At 41.4% G+C, this 16,760-nt stretch overlaps 1 protein-coding gene across 2 annotated transcripts; it reads left to right on the forward strand.

Moving 5' to 3' along the window:
- Positions 1 to 5,953: 5,953 nt before the first annotated feature.
- On the forward strand, positions 5,954 to 16,529 carry INIP (INTS3 and NABP interacting protein). 2 transcript variants are annotated; one of them, XM_071581141.1, is made up of 6 exons: positions 5,954 to 6,057; positions 6,399 to 6,502; positions 7,035 to 7,122; positions 12,514 to 12,616; positions 15,063 to 15,153; positions 16,126 to 16,529. In XM_071581141.1, exons 3-6 carry the CDS (start codon positions 7,098 to 7,100, stop codon positions 16,219 to 16,221), a joined length of 315 nt encoding a protein of 104 aa, XP_071437242.1. In that variant the 5' UTR covers positions 5,954 to 6,057; positions 6,399 to 6,502; positions 7,035 to 7,097; the 3' UTR covers positions 16,222 to 16,529. The 2 variants fall into 2 exon arrangements, with proteins under 2 accessions (XP_071437242.1, XP_071437243.1); XM_071581142.1 differs by lacking the exons at positions 5,954 to 6,057; positions 6,399 to 6,502 and adding an exon at positions 11,565 to 11,720 and having other exon boundaries at positions 7,033 to 7,122.
- Positions 16,530 to 16,760: the final 231 nt, after the last annotated feature.

Raw genomic sequence — 16,760 nt, forward strand, 5'->3', positions numbered from 1 at the left:
TTCCAGAACTCCTGGGCAAGGCAATTTTGGACAGCTGCCACTTTGTACCAATTACGAGCGACTTGAGAGAAAAAAAGAAGAAGAATGCAGATACAGGAAAGCAAATAGGGGAAGAGAAATTCAATGACCTAGGTCTTTTCGCTGGTTCCACAATCGGGAGGTCCGCCCAACTCAGACCTCCGTCTCTTGCCCCTTACGAGGCTTATATATTTGCCCAGGTGTTTCAATAGCTAGCTATACAAACATCCTCTATCTTACCTCCTATAAACAGTCCGTTGGAGCCGCAGGGGCGGTGCCTCCTGGCCGAGATGGAAAGGAAACCTCCCGATGTTCATGCCGGCAGGTGGGGGGTCCTCCTTTTGGTAGTAATCTATCGATCAGGTGTAAATCGCCCCAGGCGTCTCTCTGTCCCGGCGGAGTCGCCAAAATTGATGCCTGTAGATTGCGTACCCCTGTGAACAGAGACACACTGCAGACAAGTTACTGGAGAAAGATACAGGGTTTTATTAGAAGGACCTTCCACGATCAAACCCAAGGGGGCTTGACCCCAGGTCTGACCCTATGGTCAGGACGTCACAGGGTTTTTTACGCCTCACGGACATCCAATCAGAAGTTCCCATTTCTCTCTAATGCCCACCCAAAAGTCCTGCCAATCTACCCCCTTCGTGATGGGGGGGGGGCAGTTAGGCCTTCTTCTGTTGTTTGTCGTCTGTTATCTTGCAGGTGACTGCTGAAAAACAGCTCGGCCTTGACAAAGCCTGCTAGCTGGTGGGAAAGACACTTTAATATTCAGACTTAAGATCAGGGCAACTCAGCAAAGACTCCATGATTCTAAAAACTTTCTAAAATTACATTAAATCACATCTTAGGCACCACTGTCCTGTATCAAAAATAGCGTGGCCAGCAGGACTAGGGCAGTGATCCTTCCTCTGTACTCTGTATTGGTGAGGCCACACCTTGAGTATTGTGTTCAGTTCTGGGCCCTTCAGTTCAGAAAGAATATTGAGGTGCTGGAGCGGGTCTGGAGCACAAGCCCTATGGGGAGAGGCTGAGGGAGCTGGGGTTGTTTAGCATGGAGAAGAGGAGGCTTAGAGGTGACCTCATCACCATCTATAGCTACCTGAAGGGAAGTTCTAGCCAGGTGGGGGCTGGTCTCTTCTCCCAGGCACTCAGCAATAGGACAAGGGGGCACAGGCTCAAGCTCTGCCAGGGGAAATTTAAGTTGGATATCAGAAAAAAATTCTTTCCAGAGACAGTAATCAGGCATTGGAATGGGCTGCCCAGAGAGGTGGTGGCTTCACCCATCCCTGGAGATTTTTAAATGGAGATTGGACGTGGCATTGAGTGCCATGATCTGGTAAATGGAGTTGGATCAAGGGTTGGACTTGATGATCTCGGAGGTCTTTTCCAACCCAATCAATTCTGTGATTCTGTGATTCTGTGAAATGCATCAACATCTGGGTCATCTGGCTCCAACACCAGGCCCAAGAGGTACAGCCAAAAACTGAGGGAGGAAAGATCCACAGGTCACCTGTAGGAAAACCTATTTACAAATTAAAAGGCAGCACTTGTCTTGTACTGCTCTTCTGATATGGAGTGCCAGTTACTCCAATAACACCACTCAGGATGCTTTTATAATGGCAGATGGCTTTGTAAGTGCTTAGTGTGAGCCCGAAAAGGACTCTCAGTTGTTCATTCACATTCTCTTCATAATGCATCTTCATCTTCTTGTTCAGATAATGAGACATAAAATGGCAATAGGGTTTACAATGAATATCAGGAGGCTAACTTCAGATTGTGTTTATTTACAAGACCAGATGATGTGTAAAACCCTCCTGCTTTTCATCAGCTATTCTATTTAAAGCCTAAATTCTAGGATTCTTCTCTATAGCACAATACAAACAGTGCAAACAACAAGGTAGGCTGAATGACACTACAATCATACTGTCAAGCTTGGCTGGTTTGCCACGTCAAGGTCAGTAAAAGCTTTTTTCCCCCACTGTCAACAGCCTCTCCTCAACCTCTTTATCTTTTCCCTGCTGTGGTCTACCTTGGACAGGATGTTTGTGTCTGTCTGCACATGGGCACATGGAAACTAATATGGAACAAGACCACTCTAGAGGATGTAAAAAAAAATAAAACTCAGCTGCCTTTTGGAAAAGGTCCTTCCTTCCATATACTACTAGAGCTCATGTTTTGTAGTGCAGAGATTGAAGAGGGCAAGCTTTTGACCCAACCTCTTATGCATGCACTCATTGACTCTCTGCAGAGGTGGGATCAGTTTCAAGTCAACACCACACAACACATGACCATTCAAGGACATGTGTATGCTAATGGATAAGCTTTTGTTGCTATCAAAAGCCTTCAAAGCTGTCAGGTTTGATGGGGATGCAGTGAACAAGATTGTGGGAACATAGGGCACTTGTGATAGAAAGCAAAAGTCCATGCCAAATGTCTATCAAAGCAAAAATCAAAAATCCAATCAAGGAGAAAGACTGTAACTATGGATGGATACACTTTCTTTAGACAATCGGATATAAAACTGTAACACAACTAAAATCTTTAACGACTCTTCAAAATGTTCTACTTTGTTTGCATTTGGGGGGTTTTTGTGACAAACCATGACAACAATAAATAGAGAAATAAAAGGCAGTGTTTAGGATGGATCTGTATGAGTAGCTCTGCAAGCTGGAAATAAGAGTGGTATTCTGGAATATCTTGGCTCATGCGAAGGAGACATCCTGCACATACTATATTTGCTGGGGGGGAGGTGGAACAACAAGTAAATCACTATTTTACTTCAGCCTGTGGTGAATAGAACTGCCCGTGGCCATTCTGAATACTGAAATTTATGACGATTCAGTGTCACATCCAATTTAACACAGCTTTTTTAAAATATGAGATACACACCTTCCTCTACTCCAAGATGATAACAGCTAGCCTGAAAAACAGCATTGTATTGCCTCAAGCATGGCCAGAATTGTGAGGCAATGTTCAAAACCAGCCTTTTTAAACTGAAGATTTTGTAATGAGATTACAAGATTTTGTAGTTACAGTATAGATGCTATATTTTATATTTTTTTGTTTGATTATGGTGAACAAGAAGGAGGAATTTCAAGGAAAATGAAAATATTCTGAAACATCCTTTCAAGGGCTACATTTCTTCATGTTTCTGCAGCCCAAGGAAGAAATTAATTGATATTATATTGATACCAAACTCCTCCCAAAGCCAAAGGATCATTTGACTTGAGCCAGGACTATTGCCTTGTGTGCTGCTCTGGTCTTCACTCACAATTCTTCTCAGCAGTTAAGGATAACAAACAAGATGTCTAGATAAAATGGACTGCAGATCACCCAAGAGAGAATAATTAAAAGGGGAAAAAATAGCACATATGACAGTACTCATGGTACAATGAGAAATTACATAATGAAACAAAACAAAAGACAAAAAACAGAAAGAGGGAAGGTGCTCAGTGAACTGTACATGCAAAGAGAATTATTCAAAATAATACTCATATGTGGGAATGGCTGTAATGTTTGCTTTCCACAGTATTAACATGGATTTAAAGCAAACAGAAAACTCCCTGAGATTGTCTGCTGGTTTGAGCACACACCCGCACACACGGTCTGGTTTTACCAGGCCAACAATCCAGACAACTAAATTCTACACCTGGTACATACAAGTTTCCAGACATACATTTGTTCAGATTTACAAATTTCACACTTAGAGAGTCTTTAGTTGGTAGAATAGTGCCTGTCTCACATACTAAAACACACTACGTAAGACAAATTAATCAATTAATAAAGATGCTGACAGGATGTTTATACATTCTGTACACTTTCAGAAACAATTTCTTTCTTCACCATCTAGTATAACTAGCTAAAGCACATCTTAAGAAGTTGTTCATTGCCTTCAACATCTATGTACATACTTGGATGTACAAGCTAATGGACTAGTTCAGCATTTACCACCATGTACACCCTGTGTATGCTCTTATCAATATAAATAATTCCATCATAACTAAACCAACAGTTTTTAATAAGCCCTTTTCCCACTTCACACCTAAAGAGTGATGAAGTTATGGACTTCTAATACTTGATGAAAGAGGAAACAGATGGAATTAAATACCCTGCAGTGTACAGAAGTTTTGACTACCACATCAAATATCAGCCTTGCACAAAAAAGTGTCATTCATTCAGAAATGCCTGTTACATATCCCATCAAAACCTTAGAGATTTAATATGCCTCAGTAAAAGTGTGTCTACGTAGAGCCACTTTGAACTAAGTAATAATGATAATAATAAAGTAACTGATTTCCTGTAAATGATTTCCTGTACTTATCTTTAAATTACATTTTTAAAAAAAGTGTTTAATGAAAAAGTCACAGTTTGCTGTTACAAGACAAAGGCTTATCTTCCAGGTAAAACCAGATCACTCAGTTAAAAATACTCTCTTTTATAAACCTGTTACTTCATGTTTCAGAAGCAAAGCTTGCATTAGTTCCATAAACAAACCTTTCTGAAATTCACCCCCAATATTCCTGCTGTGTTTAAACCCAGACTGTGTGACCTTGATACAAAAAAGATGGGGGGTGTGGGGGCTAGAGGCGCTGGGGTTGCTTAACCTGGACGAGGCTCAGGGGAGAACTGATCACCCTTTACAGCCCCCTGAAAGCAAAGGGGGGGTCGGTCTTTGCTCCCTGGTAACCACCAACAGCGTGAGAGCTTCACCAGGGGACGTTCAGATTGGACATTGGGATGAATTTATTCTCAGAAATTAGTTAAGAAACAACCAAATCCAACAGAATAGAACAAAATCCTTCCTTTTATTCAGCCCTGGGAACACGGGAGGTTAACTCCAACAAAGAAATGCTAAACGAGACATTTCCAGGTTTCTATACTTAGTCACAACTGATAGCCCCTCCCCAGCGTTAAGCAGTATGTTTTGGGTGACATTTAACAGCTCCAATGGGCTTCTCTTATCTCTGCAGCCCTATATTTCCTTTTAACTAAACAATGTTACACCGTCAAGCCTCTAATCTAGACAGGTTTTCTGATTTATTTCTTAAAGTTTAGCCTCCAATCTAAACAAAGTTTTGCTTTATTTTTTAAAGTTCATATTATAGCTACAGGGTTAAATTCCTCTTTATCTAAATCTATGCATAGTTAAGGTAACTGACACACCAAGGTACAAGCTAAAATCCAAAATTAATGTAAAATACAAAGTTAGTACAGGTCTGATTAAAAATTAGTACAGGCCATTACGATTTTATGGAGAAGGGTATCAGATTGGAGTGGGCTGCGCAGGGAGGTGGTGGAGTCCCTGTCCCTTGGGGTGTTTAAGGACAAACTGACAGTGGCACTTGGTGATGAAAGATGGTATTGGGTCAAAGGTCGGGCTCAGTCTCACAGGTCTTTTCGAACCAAACTGATTCTGTGATTTTGTGATTCCTTCCCTTCCACTTGTATTTTTTTCCCGTTTACCAGTGCTGCTGCCTGGAGACCCCGCACTGCGACCGAGGACCAGACCCTCGCACTCGCTCCCATATCCAGGCGGGTTTCCCTGGCAGGAGCCGAGGCTGGAAAGCAGCGCCTAAACGCTGCGAGGACTGCGCCCTCAAGCACGGCCGGGCCCCTCCGCGTCGCTCCGAGCCCTTCCTGGGGAGGTGCCCGGGGAGGGCAGCGGGAGGTACCGGGCGGTGCCGGGGGAGGGCGGCGGGCGGTGCCGGGGGAGGTACCGGGGGGCGTACCGGGCGGTGCCGGGGGAGGGCGGTGGGTGGCACCGTGGGGGCTGCCGGGGAGGTGCCGCGGGAGGTGCCGGGGGAGGTGCCGGGGGAGGTGCCGGGGGAGGTGCCGGGGGAGGTGCCGGGGGAGGTGCCGGGGGAGGTGCCGGGGGAGGTGCCGGGGGAGGTGCCGGGGGAGGTGCCGGGGAGGGCGGGCCCCGTCGCGCAGGGAGCGCGTCAGCCCCACGTGGGATCGGCGCTGGCGGGGGCGGAGGGCGGAGGGCGGAGGGCGGTGCGGAGAAGGGAGCGGAGCGCCGAGCCTCGGGCAGGGCAGGTGGGTGTCGGAGAGCAGATGCCAGGCCGCGGATCGCATCCCCGCCCTCCCGGGGCGGGACGGGACAGGCCGTCCATCCCTTGTGGCCGGGGGAGAGAGCGGCGAGCAGAGGGCCCATTCCCGAGGGGCGTGGGGTGGGCAGGCAGGGCGGGAGTGGGTCAGGCCATCCAGGGCTTTCGGGGAAGCGCGTCCCGCCCGTGTCGCTGCGCTTGGTTAATGCTTTTCTTGGGGTACTTCCCCCCAGGACTGGCCGCTGCCCCGGGGTCCGCAGGTCCATGGCGTCACAGCGCCCTGGTTTCCTGTGGAAGTCTGACTGAGACTCCTGGTTCCGTTTCCCGCAGGATTCAACGCTCCCGTCCCTTCCGCCTGGCTGAGCCGGAGCTCTTCGCCGCCACACTTCCCAGCCGGGCACCTGGATGGAAGCAGAAGTTGGTGGTGGCTCGAGGTGACGTGTGGCTGAGGAACAGGCTCCTTTTTTTGCTTTGCCAGATCTGCAGCCGCCCTCGGCTGGCCTTGTATCTGTATCTGCGTTTTAAATGGCCTCTTTTCAACAAGCTTTTCTTGAGTTAGAGCCTAAACCGTGGTCTTCAAAGGCTTTATTTAGCATTTAAGGACTGCAGTGGTTTCATGTGGTTCTTAGGTGTAGCGTGACATATCTTGACAGGAAGAAGTTCAGTCGAGAAAATGTGTGTGTAACTCCAGAATGACTCTAAAGGTTGTTCTCACTAGAACAGAAATTACTGTTACTACTAATAGAAATTACTAGAATTTGAAGAACTGATCACGACTTGTGGTATTTCAAGCTAAAGATTTTAATCAGAATAATATGAACTGCGTAATAGATTTTAAGCCATGTGCATGCTGTGTTCGGGTTATGCTTTATAACTCTTGCCATGTTTATGAGATCTTTAACAGAATGAAATCCAAGCTCTTCTTTTACAGGAATATATTTAACTTATACTGTACCTGTTTTGCAGATATTTGTGGGGGTTAAAAGATTTGAACTTCCGTTGAATAAAACAAGGGCCGAAAGTTGAAGGATGGCAGCAAATCCTTCAGGACAAGGTAGGTTTTAATTTAAGTAGTCAAGGGAGAAATCTGTGTGCAAAATGTCAGTAAAGTCACCATAGCTTTAAGTTTATTTTATGGAAGGATCAAGACAGAGAAGAGAGGTGGGGCGGAAAGCAGCAGAATGGCAGCAGTCCGTCTGGGAGAAGGCACACACACATTAAATTACTGAAAAAGACCACTGATAGCTGGGAAGCTCTCAATATACCCTCATGCTTGGGTTAGGAAGTATCTGCCATGCCTGTGATGCTGTAATCATTTCCTGATGCTTATTTCAGATGCTTACAATGCTGGGCATGGAACATGCAGTCAACATCAGGGAACAGCCAGAAGTCAAATGTATTCCATGTAATGATGGGAACAGCAAGACTCAGGCAATAATATCTAATATCTCTCAAACACAGACAAAGTGGCCAGGCCTAGGAGGAAAAGCCCATTAAAATCATAATGCTAACTGCGATGAAATGTTTCTGTGTACAGAGATGCATCTGAATTGCATCCTTAAAATTGTGAGAAACACATGTACCCATCTACCCAGCCAAGGCACTTGTGTTAGAGGGAGCTGAGGGTCTGGGGTTTTGCATGGTAGATTGAAGGAGAGTCTTAAATCATCCTCTAGAGGTGTTTTCTGGAAACCTTAGTGGAACTCTGAGGCTTGTCTTCTATGGAAGAGCTGAGGAAGAAGGAACTTATCAGATATGGCTCTCCAGTTATTTGGTTAGAAGAAATGAATTCTGGGTTCAGTATACCAGCAACCAGAGACTTCGTGCACATCTATATGTGAATCCTTATCTCGAAAAGCAGTCCTGTAAAACTAGGTGTTGATGGATGATACTTTGACGGGTACCGGATGACTTGTGTGGGTACAAAAGACACATTTGACTTGCTTCTTGACAAAAAGAAGGTAGTTTTTTGAATCCTTATTTATCTTCTGTGAAGTGGTGGAATAGGAGTACTGCAGATTGCAGACAGATATCTGTTTGCAGATTTTAACTCCAAGAAGTTTTTAGTACATACTGGTAAATCTTGCTTTATTCTGTGAACAAGTCAGTGTCAAGTCACAATCATTGCAAGGAATAGAATGTTGTTACAGATAATTAAAAGCGGCTTTATCTTAAATATGTTGATTTACTGAGAAGTAGGATGGAATTTTAGTCTCAGCATACCTTTGCTTCTCTCCACATTCCACAGTCTTAAAATTTAATGTAGCCTTGGAATCTGTTTTTATATTTGAGATATCCTTTAGAGGCTCACTAAAGGAACTCTGTAATTATCATATGAAAATTGTTTTTACTAAGTAGGTAGGAAGCACTATCGAGTTTAATTACCAAAGAAGCCAAATTATGAAATAGTACAACCAGGAAAATTATAAAGGAACAGGTAAATGTAAACAACAGTTCAGGTCTTCTGTCTTGGCCAGATGCAGTCTAGTAGTAAAAATGATTAATACTAACATGGCATTTTTAGTTTGCTTCATGGCATATATGTTAGCATTGTTCAGGCAATTCATTCTGCCTTTTCTCTCTTCTTGGCCAAAAGGAATAGAGATTTACTGAAACATTCACTGGAAGGGTTATGAATGGAAGCACTTACTCAGGCAGAACTGTAGGGATGAATTAAACATTACCTTTCTGGACAGGTACACTGTGTTGGTAATTTTTTGTGCCAAGTTACTGTTTTCCCTTTAATCAGTACTGGCTGTTTTCTTGGGAGTTACTTTGAGTTTTCTGTTGATTACAGGCTTGGACTATAATGTTTTGTGGACTGGACATTCTTTTATTCATTGTCCTCTTAGGAAAGCATTCTTGAGGAGGGGCTGGATATGAGTGCAGCAAAACCAAGGAGAATGGAATGAAAAACCTTACTTCAGGCCGTTAGTGCCACATGGCACTGATTGCATGAGACTAAGTACAGCATTTGAAAGAAATGGAAAAGTTTCTAGGTTGCTGTGTGCTGTTCAGGCCGGAGCTCATAGACCAGAGTGGTACACTTTGCAGAGTGAAAGTCAGCTTCTAAATTACAGAAATCCCTTGGAGGTGCTCAGGAGTACTCTGCTTCTGCAGCAATACTTTGCAGGATTTGTGCTGTTACATGTCTGTGCCCAAATGATAAATAATGCACCTTAGAGAAAACTTACACATACTGTAAATTTGAAGCAACTAGTAGATCAAGGAAAAGATAAGCAATGAAAAACAAAATAAAGGTGATACTGTTTCTTGCCATGTAGAGTTCCGTTAGTAGAACTAACTGACATAGATATCAGTGAGATAGGGTGGTAAGAGTACGTGTTAGGATTAGGTTAAAGAGTGAAGCTTGTTGTGAGCTCTTAAAGCTGCCGTTATCACTCAGCAGGGCTTCAGCTTCCTGATTTTATGCTGTTTGTGTGCAGAACTTCGGTGCAAGGAATCTTGGCTCCTGTAGAGATCCAAGGCTTGATGTCAGAAATAGAGGTGTCAGAAAGGATTAAATTTTAAAGGACCTGATTTGTTTACCTTAGAAAGTAATTTGGGGATGTAGGGCAGTTTGACGTCTTACACTGCCAGTGTGTCTATTTAGCTGCCTTGAACGGGTCATTTTGTGTCAGGACTCTCGTGTCTGCAAAGCAGAGAAGAATATTGATGAACTGCAATATTGATTAACTGTTCAAACTCAAAATAGTGTGCAACAGAGCCCAGTCAAGGGAAATCAAAACTGGAAGATTTTTTTTAGAAGTTCCTGTGTTTTAAAATCTACACTTCCTTTCATGGATTAGAATCTGGTCTGTACTAGGGATGGATGTTGTTTTTTGCATGTCCACATTTTTAGTACTAGAAAACAGAACAGACATACCAAATCTACACATGAAACATTACTCTGTTTGTAATTGAAGTAGGAAACTTCTGTAGGTGTTTCAAGTTGGTCTTTATGAAAGCACTTTGGGTTCCTGGGAAGGGAAGAATCAAAGTCTTGCTTATATATTGCCCGATATGATGAATTACTTTGTAAGGATGCCAGATTTTCTCTGTTAAATGGCTTTTTCATGTTCGTCCCCTCTGTTGTTAACTTGTAAATCAACAGACTTTGCTTTGCACTTTGAAAAAATTTAAAATACCTGTAGAAACCTGATGTTGCTGACCTGAGAAGCACTAACATGTACATGTTCAATGTGTTTCTCCACTTTCTTAAGCAGGCTTTTTTCTCCCTGCCACTTACAAATTCTTTTAAACAAGTGACTTTTTCAGGACAGCAGGTTGCTGATGGTCACTGTCTGAATTCTAGAGCAAAATACCACTTTAAAAAAAACCCAATCAAATCAAAAAACCCACCACAAAGCTTTCAGTAGAGAGGTTAGGAAAGGAAGAAAACATACACGTGTTTGTTTCTTCTGACTCCCTCTGGAATTTCTGCCATAAGGTATAAGACTTGTATTAAAATAGAAGACAGTGAGAATCTTCTACACTTTCAGATTGCAGTTTAAAAACAGCAATTAAAATATCTCAAGCCTTTCTGAATCATACTATCTGTTTCTTGATAAATTTAAGCACATTTAGCCTTTCTTTTTTTAGCTCACAGCAACTTATATTAAAAAGTTGTCTGCTTTTTCTTTCCTCAGTCGCTATCATCTGAATTTCAACCTTTAGATTCATACAGTTCAGGATAAGCAAGCAGTAGCAGAAGGCTGCTGAGTAGTATGTCAGGTGTTTAGCTTTTTGGTTGAAAACTATGTAGAATGTGCTTATAGACATGATTGCGTCTTTGAGGTGCTTCAGTCATCTTATCAAGGCATTGTCTCCAGAATTTACAAGAAGGTAAAATCTGGGCTAGCTGCAGCTCAGATTGTTGACTCCTAGCTTTTTAGCAAGATTTCTTAGCCTTTTTATGTCTTAGACCACATATTCAGTTGTGTTTTAATGTTTCAGATTTATTGCAAGTGCAACGTGTTCAGAAAGAGACAATGTACAATACCTGAAGAACAGAGAAACACCGAACACCTGAATCAATACACTTAGAAAATAGTTTAAGTGAAGTTAGTGGCATGTGGGAAGGAGAGATTAATGGACAGAAAAAATAGCAATTAATTAAACATAATTAAAAAAATCTATTAACAAATGTAAAGATGATTATGGGTGACCTCGTATAAAACCACTGTAACATGTAATCAAAAGACTACTCCCTTTAAGAACTCTTGAGACCCTGGGGCTCACAGGTGTATGTTAGGCATGGTAAAAGAAAAATGTCAGGGTTTGATTGCAAGGCAGTATGGATGCAAATTGTTATTTAGAGTTAAAGGTTTCTGTGTGGTAAATGTCTCCTTCATTGAGCTATTCAAATGAAAGGAATACTGTGTTATGTAATGGAACAGAAGGTCTCTCAAAGGGAATGAACTTCAAGTGCAGCTACTGAAAATAAATTACCTTGACATGCCAATGCTCTCCTTACGTGTCTGGCCTTCCTAACAGCTTGTGCACTGTTTTAGTGCTGGCCCTAAAACAGTACTCAGGGCAGGGGCACAACACACAGCAGTTTCCAGTGGAAATGACTTTGACTTCTTGTATGGAGAAGATAAAGGACAAAACTTGACTGCAATGCGATCCTTTATTATGTAAGAGTCCTATGTAAGTACAGCAGTTTTGCCATGTTTTAATTTAGAAGGCAACTTTGAAAAATCCATAGATGGCAGCAATTTGGGGCTGTCTTGAATGCTCTACGTCCTGACCCCTTCTGTAGTATACAAGATCCCTTTGGGAGAATGATATAGAAAGTAAATGAAGGTCACATTCTTGTATTGTGTACAGATAGTTTAATTTTGCTTCTTTATTCCAGCATTATGATTGTTCTCAGAAAAAGGGTAGTGTGTATATCAGTATATTTATATTAAAACCTTTCTGCATAGATTGAATGACAGTAACTGTATAAGCACATGTGCAACCTTAGTGATGGGCCCATTCTTACCTGCTGCATACGTAGTATTTGTGTTACAGTTTGAGTTCACTGACATGAGAAATTGGGCCCCATGAGTATGTTACTCCATTGTTATCACTGAGTTGAACATTCAGTGACTGCATTTTAAGTCTAGAACCTGGTAAGTTTACCTTTTTGTGATTGTGTACCTTGATTTTAGCTCCAGATCTGGCTTGGGAAAGGCTAGGATCCACCTTGAGTTAGAAGCCTCTATTTTAAAATGTGTTCATGTGTATGATAGCGTATGGAAGCTATTGCATGTTGAAAATGAGAAAAGAAAAAATGAAGCCATTTTATTAATAACCTTTTCAAAAGGGTACAAAGCTTTGAGGATTAGTGTATTCATCTTGAAGTAATTTTGTAGAGGGGCTTTTAATTCCTCAAGGTTAGAGCTGGGCCACAGAAATAAAATAAATATCTCTAATATTTTTTTGTCATTCCCACCAGGTTTCCAGAATAAAAATAGGGTTGCAATCCTGGCAGAACTAGACAAGGAGAAGAGAAAGTTACTTATGCAAAACCAGTCTTCCACAAATCACCCTGGAGCCAGGTATTTTATGTTCTTAGATCTGCTTGGACATCATTTATTACATCACAGGAAAAGACTCAAACAGCAAGTGAGCTGTAAACTTAGAGAAACACTTATCAGAAGTGTTTTCTGACCATCCTTAATAGAGGGACATCGCTCTTCTTTAGAAACATATTAGTATTTTAAATTGTTTACACTCCCTAAATTGTAGTTTACATAATTTCCATTTGAGAATGGGAGAAGCAGATAGCTTACTCGAGTGTACTAAGGTCTACAATAAAGCAAAATCAGGACGCAAGCACTGAGACAGCATTTAATTATTAAGCTAAAATGCTCTAGGAAATGGAAGTAGCAGATCATTGAGTTCAGTATACTGTGTGTTTAGAGAAGAACAATTACAGCAGGACCGAGTTATTCTTGAAACTCCCTATGTGCAAGACAAAGCCAGTTTATGTTACTGCAGGTAATCTCATAAAGGATGCCATGTTGTAAGGATCATTCTACACCATAAGGTTTATTAATCTAATCCGAGTTTAAAGGATATTACTGGGATTTCTCCCATACAAGGCAAAGAGATCAGATTTTTGTCATAAATCAGTAACTGGAAAATCAGTAATTTATGTAGAGAAATTGAGATACTTCTGGGTGAGCATGAACTGAGTGCAGTGCCCTATTCTAGACACCATGTAATAAGCAACATCTGTGCAAGAATCAAATACTCTGAATACAATCTGAGTGCTACTGTATCTTTTTTTTCTAAAAGTTTCTCAGTCACTTAATTCCTTCATAATGTCAAAAAGAGTGCAGAATACTTGAAATCGCCTCAGTTAGATCTCTTGAGTGAGATAGGCAGTTAATAACTATGTAGTTATTATTCAAGCCAAATTGTTGGTATGAAAGTGGGAATTTCATGCTGTTAGATACAACCTCTCATTCCCGTCAATTGTGTTTCTGTACTTCATTACAAGTCTGACACGGTTTCAGGGAATGCTTGTTTATTTTCTTTTTTCTTTAGGAAAAAATAACATTATATTCTAGTAAGCATAGTTAGAATTTACTAATTTTGAAGGTGGGGATGGGGGGAATCTACAAGGCAGCAGTCAAACTCTATGCTTTGACATGGTGGGCTGATGTGTGATTTTTGAGAAGCTGACAGTTTTTTGATGTTGTGCCAAAAGTTGTCACAAAGTGAGACCATAAAATTTCTGTAGACTTGACTGAAAGAGCTTGATGTACCTAAAGCATCACAGGGGCATGGACAGCATAAGGGTGAATGAATTAATTTGACTTCTGGCCTTGACATGAGAATCCTGTATTCAAGAACAGAAGACCTCTCTTGAAAAGTGTCAACTTATGATGAAGCCTTAAGACTATCTACTGCAATCATATTGAAAAGAGGGTATAGATTAAATGCAAAATAAATACCTTCAAAATAACTGAAAATATTGTTTTAAATAAACTGAGTAGTAGTTTCTTCCATCAGTGAAGCTTATCTTAATATTTGTCATAAGCAATAATCCTCTGAATAGTTTAGCTTTTGTAATGCATTGAGGAGTAGATTTGGCTAAATATCTATTCAAAAACATAGCTGCTTTTCAAAAACTGATTTACTAAATCAGCTGTTGACATTTTTGCTGCTGGGAAAGTTCAGTCGATGAGTTTGCTGGGATCCCTTGTCATTTGTATTTTTTAGTTTATGACTGAGGAGAGCTGGATTTTCAGAACCAGTCTCCAGAGGTAGTTGTGAATTGTCTTACAATAAAGTCTTAATGACAATCCTCACTGATTTCCATCCGTTACTTAAATATAGTTGGGGATGCTTTTTGTGTCTTCTTTATTTGATTAAGAAGGTGGACAGTTCTAAAGATCTAAATTACAAGAAAAGCCATTCATAAATTCAATTTTGAAACTTTATGTATGCTGTGCTGAGATAGGTTAAGCTAAATCAGTGTCAGGTACTCCAAGCTATCATCAGGGGATCATTATTAATGTCAACAGGAAACTCCTTTACCATAAGTAATAAACTGGTGCCCACCTGCTGAAGAGCTACTCTTTTACTCTTTACTGAAGTCTGCTGAACTTTTTTTAGTGCTTCTGTTTATCACAGTTTTTTAGTACAGTCACACAGTGACTGAGTAGTGGTGAAAGCACTGAGGTGTTGTTTTAAAAATTGGTGACATTGTCTAACACTGCGCCCTCGCAGTTTCCCTGACTTAAGTGGGGCTCAAGCCATGAGCAAAGTCCACAATAGGTTTCAGGTGAGTTGTTTATGATGATGCAAATGATACAGATATAGTCACTCCATTTACCTTTTCATCTCTTATATTAACAAATGGTAATTTGAAATAGTAATTAAAAATTTTCAAGCCATGAGTCAAATAAACCAGGAATTGAGGAAGTCATGGCAATCTGTGACTAGAATGTTTTGTTTGTGTTCTGTATCATACCATCTTGTTCTTTTTTGCAGCATTGCACTTGCAAGATCACCTCTAAACAAGGATTTCCGTGACCACGCTGAGCAACAGCACATCGCAGCACAGCAGAAGGCTGCACTGCAGGTAAGCCAATACAGTCAGTTAGGATTTAGCTTGGCTCTGTTTCAAATGTGCAGCCTGGCACCTGGTTATTGAAAAACCCCTTTTAAAGATGAAGTTTCACACATTTCTGTATTTGCCATAAGTGAAGTCTCATTTTTTGTTATGATGACACATCTCCTTGGATACCAAGAACTCCATCCAGCCTCACAGCCGTCTCTTGGTGTCTCTGTTGAACTCCTTCCAGTTTATACCTTAAACTGAACTCAAAAACTTCTCTTGGTCTGCTGGCTGTGCTGTAGCTGATGCAGCCCACTGTGCAGGTTAGCCTTGATCACTGCAAGAGCACACTGCTGGCTAGAGCTAAACTTGATATCCAGTGGGGCTTTTCCCCAGTGGTGGAAGGAAGGAATAGGCAGGCCATTTAACTTGTCCAGCAAACTAGCAAGCTAACTGGAAATGAGTATGTAGAATTTCACAAGGGTTGTCCAGAGCCATACACAGCAGTTGCCTCCTTCAGGTGAACAAGCATATGTGCATCACATGAGCAGAATGCTGCTGTCCCATGTTCTACAGGAGTGTGTCTGGTCACATGTAATTTGTACATGCAGCCTCAGGTTGTAGGATAGTCATGCACAGTTCTGGTAATTTCTGTGGTAGCTGTCACAAACCAAGATATCTAAGCTTATTGTAGATGGGAATTAGAAACATGGGGGCTAGGCAGAAGAGAGAAATCAGGAGTTGATTTTCTGCTTGCCCTATCTCCGTGGGATTTGCTGAAAAAAACAGCAGGGGATGTCCGAGTTAATTGCCTTAATGGGTCCTGTTTAGATCACCTTGATGTGGCTGATCTAAAATGCTGGGTTTGAAATTGACTATCAGAACTGAGGAGCAGACTGGGAGAAATAAATAATTAATGCTGCAGAAGCCATGAAGTTTTAAATTACGTCAGTGCTGCAGGGAGTTATGCATTAACAAATGCTTTTCTCTTTCCAGCATGCACACGCACATTCCTCAGGATACTTCATAACTCAAGACTCTGCATTTGGAAATCTTATTCTTCCTGTCTTACCTCGACTTGAGGCAGAATGAGGAATGTTGTTTTTCAGAACTTCAGGGTCTGATTTTTATTCATAGCAGAAACTGTCTGACCTTTCAATTCCATTTCATATCTTAAAATCTAGTTTTTTTCTGTATTTTTGCAGTTAGCTTTCCAGAGTATGAGGTCTAATGATGGGGAAGTAGTGTTGTTGAACAACAGTTTCTATCCTGTCTTTCTGTTCCTCTGTCAGGTCAAAGTCAAATGTAAGACTTCCTTTGTGTTCGAAGTGCACAGGGCTTGCTCCTCCCTGTTTCAGTGCTTCCTTTAAATAAATGTGCAAACCAGAGTCACCAAGAGATGCACACTTTGTCAGCATTTGTGGTTTTTTTTCATTGTGCACATGTACAATATTTGACTGTAATGAAAGACAAGTTACTTTTGTCTGTCAAAACAGACATGAATTTATCAAATGCATCAGTCAGTCTTCCTTTGCCCCCCCCTCCTGTCATATGCAGGAACATTTCTAGTGTGCTGTTTGCTGTTGTTGTATCATCTAGTCGCAAGTCCTTAGTTACAGTGTGCCTGCGTC

Source organism: Pithys albifrons, chromosome Z (assembly GCF_047495875.1).
Source record: "Pithys albifrons albifrons isolate INPA30051 chromosome Z, PitAlb_v1, whole genome shotgun sequence".
Classification (NCBI taxonomy): domain Eukaryota; kingdom Metazoa; phylum Chordata; class Aves; order Passeriformes; family Thamnophilidae; genus Pithys; species Pithys albifrons.